The sequence below is a fragment of the Coenobita brevimanus genome, chromosome 18 (genome assembly GCF_032717465.1).
Source record: "Coenobita brevimanus isolate Jiangsu-jjx chromosome 18, ASM3271746v2, whole genome shotgun sequence".
In the NCBI taxonomy this organism is placed as follows: domain Eukaryota; kingdom Metazoa; phylum Arthropoda; class Malacostraca; order Decapoda; family Coenobitidae; genus Coenobita; species Coenobita brevimanus.
Genome location: NC_136971.1, coordinates 8,197,015 through 8,211,153, shown reverse-complemented (window position 1 = coordinate 8,211,153; position 14,139 = coordinate 8,197,015). Strand labels below are relative to the sequence as shown.

Below are 14,139 nucleotides of genomic sequence, written 5' to 3'. Positions count from 1 at the left end.
CATCAAACACAATCATACAAATTTAGGAATATTCAGTGCATGTATTAAGGGATCTCACCTTAATCCTATGACAAAATTGCTTAAGTGAATGGAGTGGGGTGGTGTTGGGAAGAACTTAGAACCTCTCAGCACATGTTCTTCCCAAACTCTTTCACCAGCTTTGAAAACTTCTCTCCCCTCTCAACACGACAAATGAGCTCCAAACGTTGACTGTACGACAACTGCGGCAGCTTCTTGACGCCATACTGCTTAGAGCTCTTCATTGGGGGGTCGGGAGGGACCATGGCAGGTAGGAGGCGGGGGGAAGTTGCACAAAAAAGGCAGGTAACTCTCGTACTCCACGGCGACGGTCTGTAGTGTGCGGACTGGCGGGACAGGAACAACAACATGGCAGCATTAGTATGCACACTTGCCACCAGGGATGCGTGGTGATTGGTTGTTGGGTCGTGATTTTCAATCTGAATGCCGCGGTTTACGATTCTCCTCGGAAAAGGCCCACTTGGGTGCCTAGGTCCAAGATTTTCGTGACTTAACAGTGATTTAAGGGTGCCGGCAGTCTGACAGCCACTTAGCCGTGATTTATGAATCCGTGATTTATGAACACGCAATTTATGAGGATTGACTGTATATATATATATATATATATATATATATATATATACACAGTAAACCCTCTCTAATTAGAACCCAAATAATTCGGAAATCGGTTAATTTGGATCTTTTTCGATCACCAGACAAATAATTTTAATTCAGAGAGAAATTCGAATCAAGAAAGACAAGTCCGAAAAGGATTCCAGTGTTAAGTGGACATGAACAGTTTTTGTAGTGATAAGTGTAGTAATAAATGTAATTTTTAAGAACTGTACAGTACCTTCAGTACAGTTAAGTGTATTGTACTCTACTACTGTGTTGCAAGACTTCACTATCAAGATTTGACACTATTTTATTGTATTGTCCACTCTTTGAATATAAAGTAATAATATACTGTACTGTTCAATGTTTTTCCGAAAAAGCCACGTTTTAGTGACCGTGGGTGTGATTTGGGGATAGGGGCAAGCATGAGCTCCAATAATTCGGATTTTTGGATAATTCAACATGGTATTCCCCCCAATTAATCTGAATTATACAGGGTTTCCTATATATATATATATATATATATATATATATATATATATATTGTTACATAGCCTATGATTTCATCATCCTTTGTGTAATTTTAACGCACAGTTGCTGCATGTTTGATCACGAGCGTGTTCTGCCTCAGTCCCCCCCTTCTACCGTTATAGTAGAGTAAGTCGACATCTCTGTTATACTTTGCGGGATTGTCATCTCTTTGCCCCCATGGCTTCATTTGCGCGTCCTCATTACAAGTTGTATCAAGCTCTCCTGGCCCCTATATAATGAGCTCAGTCTCTGCATCATTGCCACTTAGATCTGCTCCTCATTTTGTTCACATCTCTGTCCTCCCATGTACAGATATTATTATTGTGAGTGCTCAAGAAGTCTCCAACCATCTAGCAGCTGTGTGTAATTTGAGTATAACTGTTGTTGCATTTTTCTTGTACTGTATAGCATAAGTTTAATTTGTAGGCTTAGTGAAGTTTTTGTAATTCATGTATGGATCTTTATGTCAGTCATTTTTGATAATAGTTTGTATCTGTAATTATTTATCTGGCATTCACTGAGTATTATCTGGTATCTCATTTCATCAGGGCTGACTTAGATAAATTTACTCTTGCTAATTTCGTGTTAATAGAGGCTATTGCAGTTAACCATATATTTAACCTGTTTATTTGCCATTACATTATCCTTATGAGTCCTGAATGTTTTGTTGTTAATTTAAGCATTAAACTTTAACTTGTAATTTTACCTAACTCTTTTGTTTTGAACCTGGAACTTTACGGGACAGTAGTGACTCTTCGTATTCTCACTTAAAGTGTACATTATCTTTCTCTGTTCCGTAACATAAATTTGGCGACCTCATATCAGGATATTCAGGATATTATCATAAGGATATTGTTTGATATTTTGTGACTGTGATATATTCATGATGGCTACTATTTCTACACTTGATGAAGCCAAAGATTTTTTGTCAAATGTGCAAACAGTGTGTGATATAGAAAACAGAACAAAGAATGAACTTAAGCTTGTTGCTCAACAATTGGGAATTGCAGTTCACTCTCATCATTCTAAAGATCAAATTGTTGGCATGATTAATAAAAGCTTGTTTAATGTAACTCCTCCAAATGAGCAAACGCAGATTGAATTAGCTAAGTTACAGCTAGCCCTGCAGGAGGCTCGTGTGAAGGAAGCTGAATTTCAAGCACATGCTAAGGAGGCTGATGTTAAGGAGGCTGAGTTTCACGCACAAGTTGAACTTGCTAGGATTCAGGCAGACCATGAGTATCGCATGAAACAAGGTGGAACTGGATCATCTAGCTCTGATGATTTTGATGTGGCTAAAAATGTTAAACTTGTCCCTCCTTTTAATGAATCTGATTTTACAAAGTATTTTCAGTTGTTTGAGAGGGTAGCTACAGGTTTTAATTGGCCTAAGGAGTATTGGCCAGTACTCCTTCAAACTGTTCTCACCGGTAAAGCTCAAGTAACTTATGCATCTTTGCCTCAGGATCAATGTGATAATTATGATGTAGTTAAGAGCTTGATTCTTAAGGCCTATGAGCTTGTTCCTGAAGCCTATAGAGTAAAATTTAGGACAACTTACAAGCAAGATAAGCAATCCCATGTTGAGTATGCAAAAATCAAAGAAGATTTGTTGGAGCAGTGGTTAAATTCTAAGAATGTGGATTCTGATTTTGACAAATTTAAGCAGATGATTTTGCTGGAGGACTTCAAAAGGTGTATTTATAAAGAAGTAAGCCTATATCTTGATGAGAAAAGAATAGATAATTTGTCTGATGCTGCAGTTTTAGCTGATGAGTATGTTCTCACTCACAAGAGATATTCTAGAGAAAAAGGGAAAGCTGAGAGTAAGTACTGTACGTTGCCTCTACTCAGAGTACAGGTAACAGGAAAGAGAATAAGGATGATGTTTCTCAGGAAGTAAATACCAGCTTCACCTCTAGATTTCAGAAAAGTAAATGTACTTATTGTAGTAAGCTTGGTCATACTACGGAGAGATGTTTCAGGAGACAGCGTGATGTGAACAAAAAGGAGTCTTTAAATATTCAGTCAATTGGTCTAGTGTCCACTCTTGAGAGTTCCCAGAATTCTTTAACTGAGTTAACTGAACCTGCTTTGAGGGGTAACTTAAATTCTCATGATGGAGCTCCTCTTTTGAGCAGTAACGTGGGTGACACTCTCAAGAGTTCATGTGCTAATTTCCTGTCTGATGGTTTTGTCAGTCCTCTGGACAGTAATGACAGGAAATCAGTTCAAATATATCGTGATACAGGTGCTTGCCAATCCCTTATGCTGACCAGTGTTCTAGGCTCTAATGTTAATTCCTCTGATGAAACTGTAATCTTACAAGGTGTAGGGAATAATTACTTCTCTGTCCCTCTGTGCAGAGTGAATTTAGAGTCTGGTTTTGTTAATGGTTCTGTTATGGTTGGGTTGGTTGAGACACTCCCAATGTCAGGTGTAACTTTCTTACTTGGAAATGATATTGGTGGAAGTCAAGTGTGTCCAGCTCCTCAGTTGTCTAGTGAGCCAGTGGCTGCGTCCCAGGATTGTGATGTCCCTGATGTGTTCCCTGCATGTGCTGTCACTAGGGCTAAGTCTAAAGTTACTGGTGATTTAGAGGATAATGATGATGATGATGTTATCCTAGCTGACACTTTTCTTGCTAATTTGGACCACTCACCAGATGAGGCAGTACCCCGTAGTGTTGATAATTTGTCTCGTCAAGAGTTGGTTGAGTTGCAGGTTGCTGACCCTGAGTTGAAAGGTCTAGCTAACTCTGCTTGCAGTGAGGAAGAGTCAGCTGGTGCTTCTACTTGTTATTATGTAAAGTCAGGAGTACTTATGAGGAAGTGGAGACCCCCAACAGCATCAGCCGACTGTGAATGGGAGGTTGTACATCAAGTTGTCATCCCTCGTGTTTGTAGGCAGGATATCATTAGAGTGGCTCATGATTCCAGTTTGGCAGGACACCTTGGAGTGAGGAAGACTGTGGCACGCATTTTGAAACACTTCTACTGGCCAGGTATCTTCAGGGATGTTTCCTGGTATTGTAAGTCTTGTCACACCTGTCAAGTTGTAGGGAAGTGTAATCAGACTGAAAAGGTTGCACCTCTAGTTCCCATTCCTCCTTTTGAGGCACCTTTCACCCGTGTGTTGGTGGATATTGTGGGCCCTCTTCCTAAGACTTCTTCAGGATTTTCTTATGTGTTGACCATGATTGATATGGCTACTCGTTATCCTGAAGCCATTCCACTTAGAAATATCTCAGCAAAGAACGTGGTTAAGGAAATGCTAGGGTTCTTCACAAAGTTTGGTCTGCCCAAGGAGGTACAGTCAGACCGGGGAAGTAATTTCATGTCAAACGTTTTCAAACAGTCTCTGAAAGAGTTGGGCATCACCCAGATCACGTCTTCAGCTTACCATCCCCAGACCCAAGGAGCGTTGGAGAGATATCATCAAACACTCAAATCGATGCTCAAGAAATACTGTTTGGAACATCAGAAAGACTGGGATAAAGGTCTTCCATTCGTTGTGTTTGCTGCAAGAGAATCTCCAAATGAATCACTGGGCTTCTCACCTTTTGAACTACTGTTTGGCCATGAAGTAAGAGGACCCCTTAAGCTACTCAAGGAATGCTGGCTGTCGGAGGAAGATGACGTCAACCTGCTGGAGTATGTGATGAAGTTCAAAGAACGGCTGTCCACTGCTTTACAGCTGGCGAGAGAGAATTTAGGAGCTGCTCAGGAGAAGATGAAGACTTGGTATGACAAGAAGTCCAGGTTACGCCACTTTCAGCCAGGAGATCAGGTTTTGATTCTGCTACCAGTTCATGGGCAACCTCTTCAAGCCAAGTTTAGTGGCCCTTATTTCGTGGAGAAGAAACTCAGTGATGTCAGCTATGTCATCGCCACACCAGATCGTAGAAAGAGCAAGCAACTATGTCACATCAACATGCTAAAGTTATATCACAAGCGGGATGAAAATAATCCAGTCTGCACTGTAGCTGTTCCACCCGAGTCTGCAAGTGAAGCTCTCCCATGTAGTATGAGCCTGAGTGATAGTTTGGGGAAGAATCCTGATATCATGAATGATCTCCAGACTAAGCTTTCTCATCTACCACCCAAGGAAAGGCAGGAGTTTTCGGCATTACTGCAGGAGTACCCGCAAGTGTTCCGTGCCACTCCAGGAAGAACCACTGTGTTGATGCATGATGTCGATGTTGGAGACGCAAAGCCAATTAAATTGCCTCCTTACCGTGTGAACCCAGTGAAAGTTCCTCTCATCCAGAAGGAGCTTGGCTACCTGTTGGACCAAAAGATGATTGAGCCCTGTCAGAGCGAGTGGAGTTCTCCTGTCACTCTAGTCCCTAAGCCAGGTGGGTCACAGAGGCTTTGCATCGACTACAGACGTGTTAATCAGATAGCCAGGACAGACACTTACCCTCTCCCTCGTGTGGAGGATTGCATAGACAAGATCGGAAGGGCTGGGTACATGGGTGAGTTTGATTTGTTAAAGGGATACTGGCAAGTACCTATGACTGAACGTGCTAGGGAGATCTCATGTTTTGTAACACTAGGAAAGGCTTTTGCATGTTCTGTAATGCCGTATGGTATGAAGAATGCACCAGCCACATTTCAGAAGCTCATGAATGTTGTAACAGAGGGTTTGGCAGGGTGTGTTGTTTATATTGATGATGTATTAATCTTCAGTGACAACTGGAAAGATCACCTATGCCATGTCAGTATTTCTTGACCGTTTAATTCATGCTAATCTTGTAGCTAATTTATCAAAGTGTGAGTTTGGTCAAGCTAAAGTTCAGTACCTTGGGTATGTAATTGGTGATGGACATGTTGCACCACCAGGAGCTAAGGTTCAGGTTATAAGTGATCTTCCCAGACCTAAAAGTAGGAAAGAGCTACAAAGATTTTTGGGAATGGTAGGTTATTACAGGAGATTTGTTCTTAACTTTTCTATTCTTGTATCACCACTTACAGACCTACTGAAAAAGGGAGTTGAATTTGTCTGGACCGATAACTGTGAATCCTCTTTCAACAAACTTAAAGCTATTCTATTAAGTCAGCCAGTGCTCGCTACTCCAAATTTTGCTAAGCCTTTTAAGATGGCTGTTGATGCAAGTGATACAGGAGCTGGGGCTGTTTTGCTGCAAGAGGATGATCAGGGTATTGAACATCCTGTATCTTATTACAGTAAGAAGTTCACTCCACCTCAAAAGAACTACTCAACTATTGAGAAAGAGCTTTTGGCCTTGATTTTGGGTTTACAGCATTTTTCATTTTATTTGTGTTCTGGTTTTGACCCCATAGTCATTTATACCGATCATAACCCACTGAAATTCCTTAGTAAGTTTAAAGATAAAAATCAGAGATTGGCAAGATGGAGTCTACTTCTTCAGGAGTATTCATTAGACATACAACATGTCAAGGGGAAAGAAAATGTTATTGCAGATTGCTTATCTAGACTTTAGACAGATTGTTTAGAGTAATAAGAAATTTCCTTTGTAAATTTCTTTTTCTTTGTGGGGAGGTGTTACATAGCCTATGATTTCATCATCCTTTGTGTAATTTTAACGCACAGTTGCTGCATGTTTGATCACGAGTGTGTTCTGCCTCAGTCCCCCCCTTCTACCGTTATAGTAGAGTAAGCCGACATCTCTGTTATACTTTGCGGGATTGTCATCTCTTTGCCCCCATGGCTTCATTTGCGCGTCCTCATTACAAGTTGTATCAAGCTCTCCTGGCCCCTATATAATGAGCTCAGTCTCTGCATCATTGCCACTTAGATCTGCTCCTCATTTTGTTCACATCTCTGTCCTCCCATGTACAGATATTATTATTGTGAGTGCTCAAGAAGTCTCCAACCATCTAGCAGCTGTGTGTAATTTGAGTATAACTGTTGTTGCATTTTTTCTTGTACTGTATAGCATAAGTTTAATTTGTAGGCTTAGTGAAGTTTTTGTAATTCATGTATGGATCTTTATGTCAGTCATTTTTGATAATAGTTTGTATCTGTAATTATTTATCTGGCATTCACTGAGTATTATCTGGTATCTCATTTCATCAGGGCTGACTTAGATAAATTTACTCTTGCTAATTTCGTGTTAATAGAGGCTATTGCAGTTAACCATATATTTAACCTGTTTATTTGCCATTACATTATCCTTATGAGTCCTGAATGTTTTGTTGTTAATTTAAGCATTAAACTTTAACTTGTAATTTTACCTAACTCTTTTGTTTTGAACCTGGAACTTTACGGGACAGTAGTGACTCTTCGTATTCTCACTTAAAGTGTACATTATCTTTCTCTGTTCCGTAACAATATATATACAGTAAACCCTCTATAATTCAGATTAATTGGGGGGAACCCTATGTCGAATAATCCAAAAATCTGAATTATTGGCACTCATCCTTGCCCCTATCCCCAGGTCACAACCATGCTCACTAAAACATGGCATTTTTACAAAAATATTAAACGGTACAGTATATTATTACTTTATACTCAAATAGTGCACAGTACAATAAATAGTGTCAAACCTTGATAATGAAGTCCTGCAACACTGTTGTAGAGACTGTACCGAAGGTACTGCACAGTTCTTAAAAATTACATTTATTACTACACTTATCACTAAAAAAACTGTTCACGTCCACTTATCGCTGGAACACTTTTCGGACCTGTCTTGCTTAATTAGAATTATATCCGAATTAAAATTTTTTGTCTGGTGGTCAAAAAAGGTCCGAATTAACTGATTTCCGAATTATTCGGGTTCGAATTAGAGAGGGTTTCCATCCATCCATCCATTGCCAGACGCCATGTATCCCAAACGGGGTGGTCAAGGGCTTAGAGTTAATTGTTTTACAGGGAGGGGCACTAATCCTCCACCAACCCCACTTGACACGTAGGGATGCCAACAGCATCTGGTGTTCCCAGGCGGTCACCCATCCAAGTACTAACCAGACCCAACGTATATATATATATATATATGCAGACAGTTCAGAGGAGAAGTGACCATTAAAGTAGCGATAGAAGAGATAAAGAGGCAACAGTGCGGTGAAGAGACAGAGGTTGAAGGGAGCCAGTAAGAGGAGGAGAGCTGATGAGACGAATAGCCTTTGACTTCATCCTATTGAGAAGTGCTGTTTGTGGGGAGCCTCACCACACGAGAGCTGTACTCTAAACGGGGGCAAATAAAACCCATGTATAAAGTTAGCAACTGTGCAGGGACAAAGAAGGCGTGGAGTCTGCTTAGCACACCTAATCCTTTGGAAGCAGATTTTACAAGAGATGCAATATGATCTTTCCAAGTTAAGTCCCATGTGAATGAAACCCCAAGAATGTTCAAGGATGATGCAGGACTAAGCTGGATATTATTAAACATTAGTGTGTACGCCTGTGAAAGATTTTGATGGGTTGATGGGTGTAAAAACTGAGCCTTTGATGCATTAAAAACAAGATTATTTTTACCCCAATCCGAGATACGAGCCAAGTCAGACATTAGGTGTGCCATAGCCTCATCCCTTGTTTGTTGAAGTAACTGCTGAGATGGACATTGCGGGAACCGAATGGAAAGGTGAAGGGTGGAATCATCAGCGTATGAGTGGATAGGATTAGGTGTACTGTTTAGAAGATCACTGATGAATAAAAGAGAGAGAGTTGGTGATAGGACAGAGCCCTGAGGAACACCACTGTTGATAGATCTAGGAGAAGAAGAATGGTCGTCTACAACAGCAGCAATAGAACAACCAGAAAGGAAGCTAGAGATGAAGGTACAGACAGAAGGATAGAAACCGTAAGAGGGAAGTTTGGAAATTAAAGATTTATGCCGGACTCGATCGAAAGCCTTGGAGATGTCAAGTGCAATGGCAAAATGATCGCCAAAGTTGCGAAAGGAGGATGACCAAGAGCCTGAAAGGTAGATGAGAAGATCGGCAGTGAAGCGTCCCTGATGGAATCCATACTGACGATCAGAAAGAAGGCTGTGATAGGAAAGATGCTTTAAAATTTTTCTACTAAGAATCGACTCGATAACTTTTGAGACACAGGATGTTAAAGCAATTGGACAATAGTTAGAGGGTTGGGAATGGTCACCCTTCTCTGGGACTGGCTGAATGAGAGCAAACTTCCAGCAGGAAGGAATGGTAAAAGTTGAAAGATAAAGGAGAAAGAGTTTACCTAGGCAGGGTGTAAGCACAGAAGCACAGTTCTTGAGGACAACAGGAGGGGCTCCATCAGGCCCATATGACTTGATAGTATTGAGGCCAGTGATGGCAGAAAATACATCAGCTGAAGAAATTTTAATGTCAGTCACGAGGAAGTCAGAGGGGGGAAGTGAGATAGGAACAGCACCGAAATCGTCTAAGGTGGAATTGGAGGAGAAAGTCTGAGCAAACAGATCTGCTTTATCAGCAGAAGAAATAGCTACAGAGCCATCAGAATAGAAAAGAGGAGGGAAGGATGATGAGGAAAAGTTGTTAGAAAGGTTTTTGGCAAGGTGCCACAAGGAGCGGGAAGAATTCAAGTTGGAGAGTTGAGGGCATTTAGTACGGATGAAATCATTTTAGCAGAGTGAAGAACAGACTTAGAACGATTCCGGGCAAAAACATAAAAAGGATGTGATTCAGGGGTGGGTTGGCTCCGGTACCTTTTATAGGCCCTCTCCTTGTTGCGTATAGCATTAGAACAAGCGTGATTAAACCAAGGCTTTCTTGCATTAGTCAAAGGATATGAGAAAGGAATGTATACTTCCATGCCCAAGAGAATAACCTCCGTAATGCGCAAGGCACACTCAGATGGCTCCAGGCCATGGAAGCAATAATAATTCCAAGGAAAATCAAAGAAGTACTGCCTGAGGGCCTCCCAATCCGCAGCTCCAAAATGCCACAGACGATGTCTCTTTGGACGGTCTGCAGGCCATACCGGAGTGATAGGACAGGTTAAGGTAACAAGGTTATGACTGGAGGAGCCCAACAGAGAGAAAAGATTAACAGTGTAAGCAGAAGGATTAGTTGTAAGGAAGAGGTCAAGTATGTTGGAGCTCTCTCCAAGGCAGTCAGAGATACAAGTAGGGTGCTGTACAAGCTGCTATAGGTCGTTTAGGATACTAAAGAGGAAGGCTTGTTCACTAGGTGGATCCGTGAAAGGAAAGGCGAGCCAAAGGTGGTGGTGAACATTGAAATCTTCTAGAATGGAGATTTCAGATAGGGGAGAAATGGACAGAACGTGTTCCAAAGAAGTAAGATAGCCGAAGAATTTTTATAGTCAGCAGAATTAGGAGATAAGTAAACAGCGCAGATATATTTAGTCAGAGAATGACTTGAGAGCCGAAGCCAGAGAGTAGAGAATTCAGAAGAATCAAGTTCAGGAACACGAGAACAAGATAGGCTGTTGCATACATATACGCAACATCCACCTTTGGCTTTGAAATGAGTACAGAGAAAGTAGGAGGATACAGAAAAGGGTTTGCTGTCAGTTGTCTCAGACAGCTGAGTCTCAGTAAGGAAGAGGTGAGGTTTAGAGGAGGAGAAGTGGTGTTCGACAGACAGAAAGTTAGAGAAAAGGCTGCGAATGTTGCAGAAATGAAGAAGATGGGAGTCAGACAGTGGATCCAGGCAGCTCAAAGAGTCGTCACCGGGCGAGGGGCGGATGATGGGGTCATTTATGGTCCCCCCCCTCCTCCCCGGGGACTCCAAGGCCTGATTTGTTGCAGCCATGTTTCTTTTTTAATTTTGAAAAGGAAGTGTAGTGTGTACTGTGAATGTAGTTTGGTGCAAACAGTTAGAGAAACATGTATTGGAGAGCATGCTGGCCTACTCTCTGTGTTACTGAAACACTGAAAATGTTCAGCAAAGGGGGATGGTCAGGAGCTAGTCCTGAGGGCTGATGAAGTGGGAGCTCAAGCTCTCCCTGTCATCAGCTTTCCATCCACCTTGGGAGTACTGCCCTGCTCGACTGGTGGTACAGTCTACTTGACCCTCCAATTCCTGTTCCCCGAATTCCTGGATTTCATTTATCACAGACATGGGCTGAGGTCAGGCAATATTATCGATATTACTATGTGGTGTAATAATAAACCAGGTGGGCCGCCAGACAAAGATCTCGAGCTTCTTTGCATCGCTGGTTGGCAGGCCACGGTCACCTCACCCAGATGCTGCAACAGTTTATCAAAGCACTCTACTTACAGGCAACGGTTTATCAAAGTGATCTACTTACCTGTAATAATTAATCAAAGTATAGTACTTAACTGCAACAGTTTATCAATGCACTCTACTTACCTGCAATAGCTTATCAAAGTACTGACTGAAGGTGTGATGGTTGAGTACTGGTGGGACCTTTGTACGCCAGACTCGGGTAAACATCTGCAGGTTGGTGACAAGCGTTTCTGTAGGTATGCCAGGGGGATGTTGGGTGCTCACTGCTACTAAGGGAACTGGGGGAGCCTCTACCAGAAGTCCGATCATCTCAAGGTCCTCTATGTCATCCAGCTGTGACAAGGAATTGCACTGTTATGATCCAATCCTATCACCATCATCATTATCAATATCCAATCCTCTCACCACCAACACCATAACAATCATCATCATTTTTTTTTTTTTTGTCTGACTCTTGGCATAGCTTCAATAGTCCTTCTCCTACATAAAATATCTCTATGCATCACCTTCACATACATACATACATACATTATGGTACATTCTGACAGGCAGTGTTCCATGCTTCCTTTTTTCTTATCATCAATAGTATGGGACTGACCAGGATGATGTTACCTCCAAGACAGATGTGTCCTTGTTGCCAGAAGACAGATCAATTTCTGGCAGATCATCCTCAGAGTCTTCTGTGTCTGATCCTCGACCTCCACTGACTTCATCCCCCACCATATCCTGCATGGCAACTAAAATTCAGCTAACTGCTACATCATTTTACTTTACTGAGTAATCTAATAGATTGCAATACAGCACTTCTTCTCACTACCTGTGGGGTTAGGGAACTAAAATACCCACAAAGTGAATATCCAGAAATATATATATATATATATATATATATATATATATATGTATGTATGTATATTCTTAGATCTATAGTGGAAAAGTTTCTAGAGAAGGTAAACAAGTTGTGTGCAGCCTTCATGGATTTCGAGAAAGCATATGATAGGGTGGATAAACAAGGACTGCGGAAAGTATTAAGAATATAAGGAGCACATGGGAAGTTGTTGAAGGCCGTGAAGATATGTATAAGGGTGCTAAGGCTGCAGCGTGTGTGGATAGTGAACTGAGTGAATTTTTCTATCTGAAGGCTGGATTGAAATAAGGATGTGTCATGTCTCCATGTTCAATCTGTATATGGATGGCGTTATAAAGGAGATACAAGGTAAGGCAGTGGATGTTGAAGTGGCCCTAGTGAGAGAGGGCAGTATTTGAAAATTACCTGAACTATTGTTTGCAGATGATATTGTGCTGTTAAGTGAAGACGAAGGAGAGCTGCATGGCTTGGTGGATGAGTTTGGGAGAGTGTGTAAGAAACAGAATCTAAACGTGAATGTAAGGAGGAGTAATGTGATGGTCTCCGAGAGAAGTGAAGTCAGTGAATGTACAGTGAGGCTGGATGGGGAGGAAATGGAGAATGTGATTGCAATTAAGTACTTGGGTAGTGTGATGAGTAAGGATGGAAGTTTTAAGGGTGAAGTGCTTGAAAGGGTGCAGCAGGGAAGAAAGGTTGCTGGTTCCTTGAAAGCAGTGATAAGAAACAGGGAAGTGAGCATGGAAGTGAAAAAGTTACTACATGACAGTATTGTGATACCAACTCTAATATATGGAAGTGAAGCTTGAACCTTGTTGGAGGGACAGAAGTCAAGAGTGAGAGCAGTGGAAATGAGTTATTTGAAAGGAACATGTGGAGTCACTTGGAGAGACAGCCTAACAAATGAGGAAGTGAAGGAGCGTTGTGGTGTGGATGAAGATGTGATAGGAAACATTAGGAGAAACACACTAAGGTGGTTTGGCCATGTGGAGAGGGAGAGACTGATGAGGAGAGTGTATGTGAGTGAGGTGCAGGGGGGGAGAGGGAGGGGGAGGCCAAGGATGAGATGGAGGGATGGAGTGGAGAGAGAGGTATATGAGAGAGGAAGGTGTGAGCTGGGAGCAGGGCAGTGAAATGGCACAGGACAGGGCAACATGGAGGTGATTTGTTAGTGGCCACCCCTGACGGGATTAAGGTGTCTGGCAATAGACAGATAAAATTTATAAGTTTAAATTATGGTTATTGTCTTTGCTGAAGAATAAGTTATGTGACAAATTATAACATTCAGCTGTATTCAACTTATGATAAAGTTTAAGTTTAATGATTCTACAAACATTCTGAAGAGCATCTTAGAAGATGCTTCACGAGAAAGTTGTGCTTACAAAATTTAACTGTCTATCAAAAATAAAACACATAAAGACTGGTATTTGAACTCCTTTCAATACTGGCTACTGAAATACTGTATATGAAAAGGTATAAGTTTCACATTTTAATTATACAGTATTATAAATATTTACAGCACAGTTTTATACCACATGACTGAAAACATTACACAACATGAGGGAAAAATAAGTATTGCAATTGACTGCATTTCAAAACTAAATAGTCACTGAGAAATATCTTGGGGAAAGCTGTTTGACTGTGGGTTTGTGTGCTATACCTCTGACTCCCCACATAACACTTACCAATAAGCAGTCAGGTCTCACAATGTGATAAGAGTAGACTGTGTCATGTGAAAACCTATGGCATAGCAACTTACTGTATAGTGATGTCTATATAACATGAGTTCAGTGGTGTAATGGAGGGTGCCCTCAACCATGAATCATAAAATCTAAAAAATCTTACTCTTTTAGGATTGCCCTTGGTGCTCTTCAGTGGCACCAAACTTTCCACTAGGGGCAACATACCTGCCAGACACAATTTCCATGTCATAAGTTTCAGTATTTCATATAAAAGAAGTTGTCACTT

General features: G+C 41.2%; 1 protein-coding gene across 1 annotated transcript in view; it reads right to left on the bottom strand.

The window, feature by feature from the left end:
* The window catches only part of LOC145391352 (uncharacterized), a 210,905-nt gene that overhangs the window by 33,986 nt on the left and 162,780 nt on the right, over positions 1–14,139 (bottom strand). Inside the window, exons 16-17 of the mRNA XM_080265950.1 lie at positions 11,922–12,035; positions 11,433–11,642 (exon numbers count right to left, since the gene is read on the bottom strand). Coding sequence (XP_080122076.1) covers positions 11,433–11,642; positions 11,922–12,035 — 324 coding nt within the window. The remainder of the gene's footprint in view (positions 1–11,432; positions 11,643–11,921; positions 12,036–14,139) is intronic.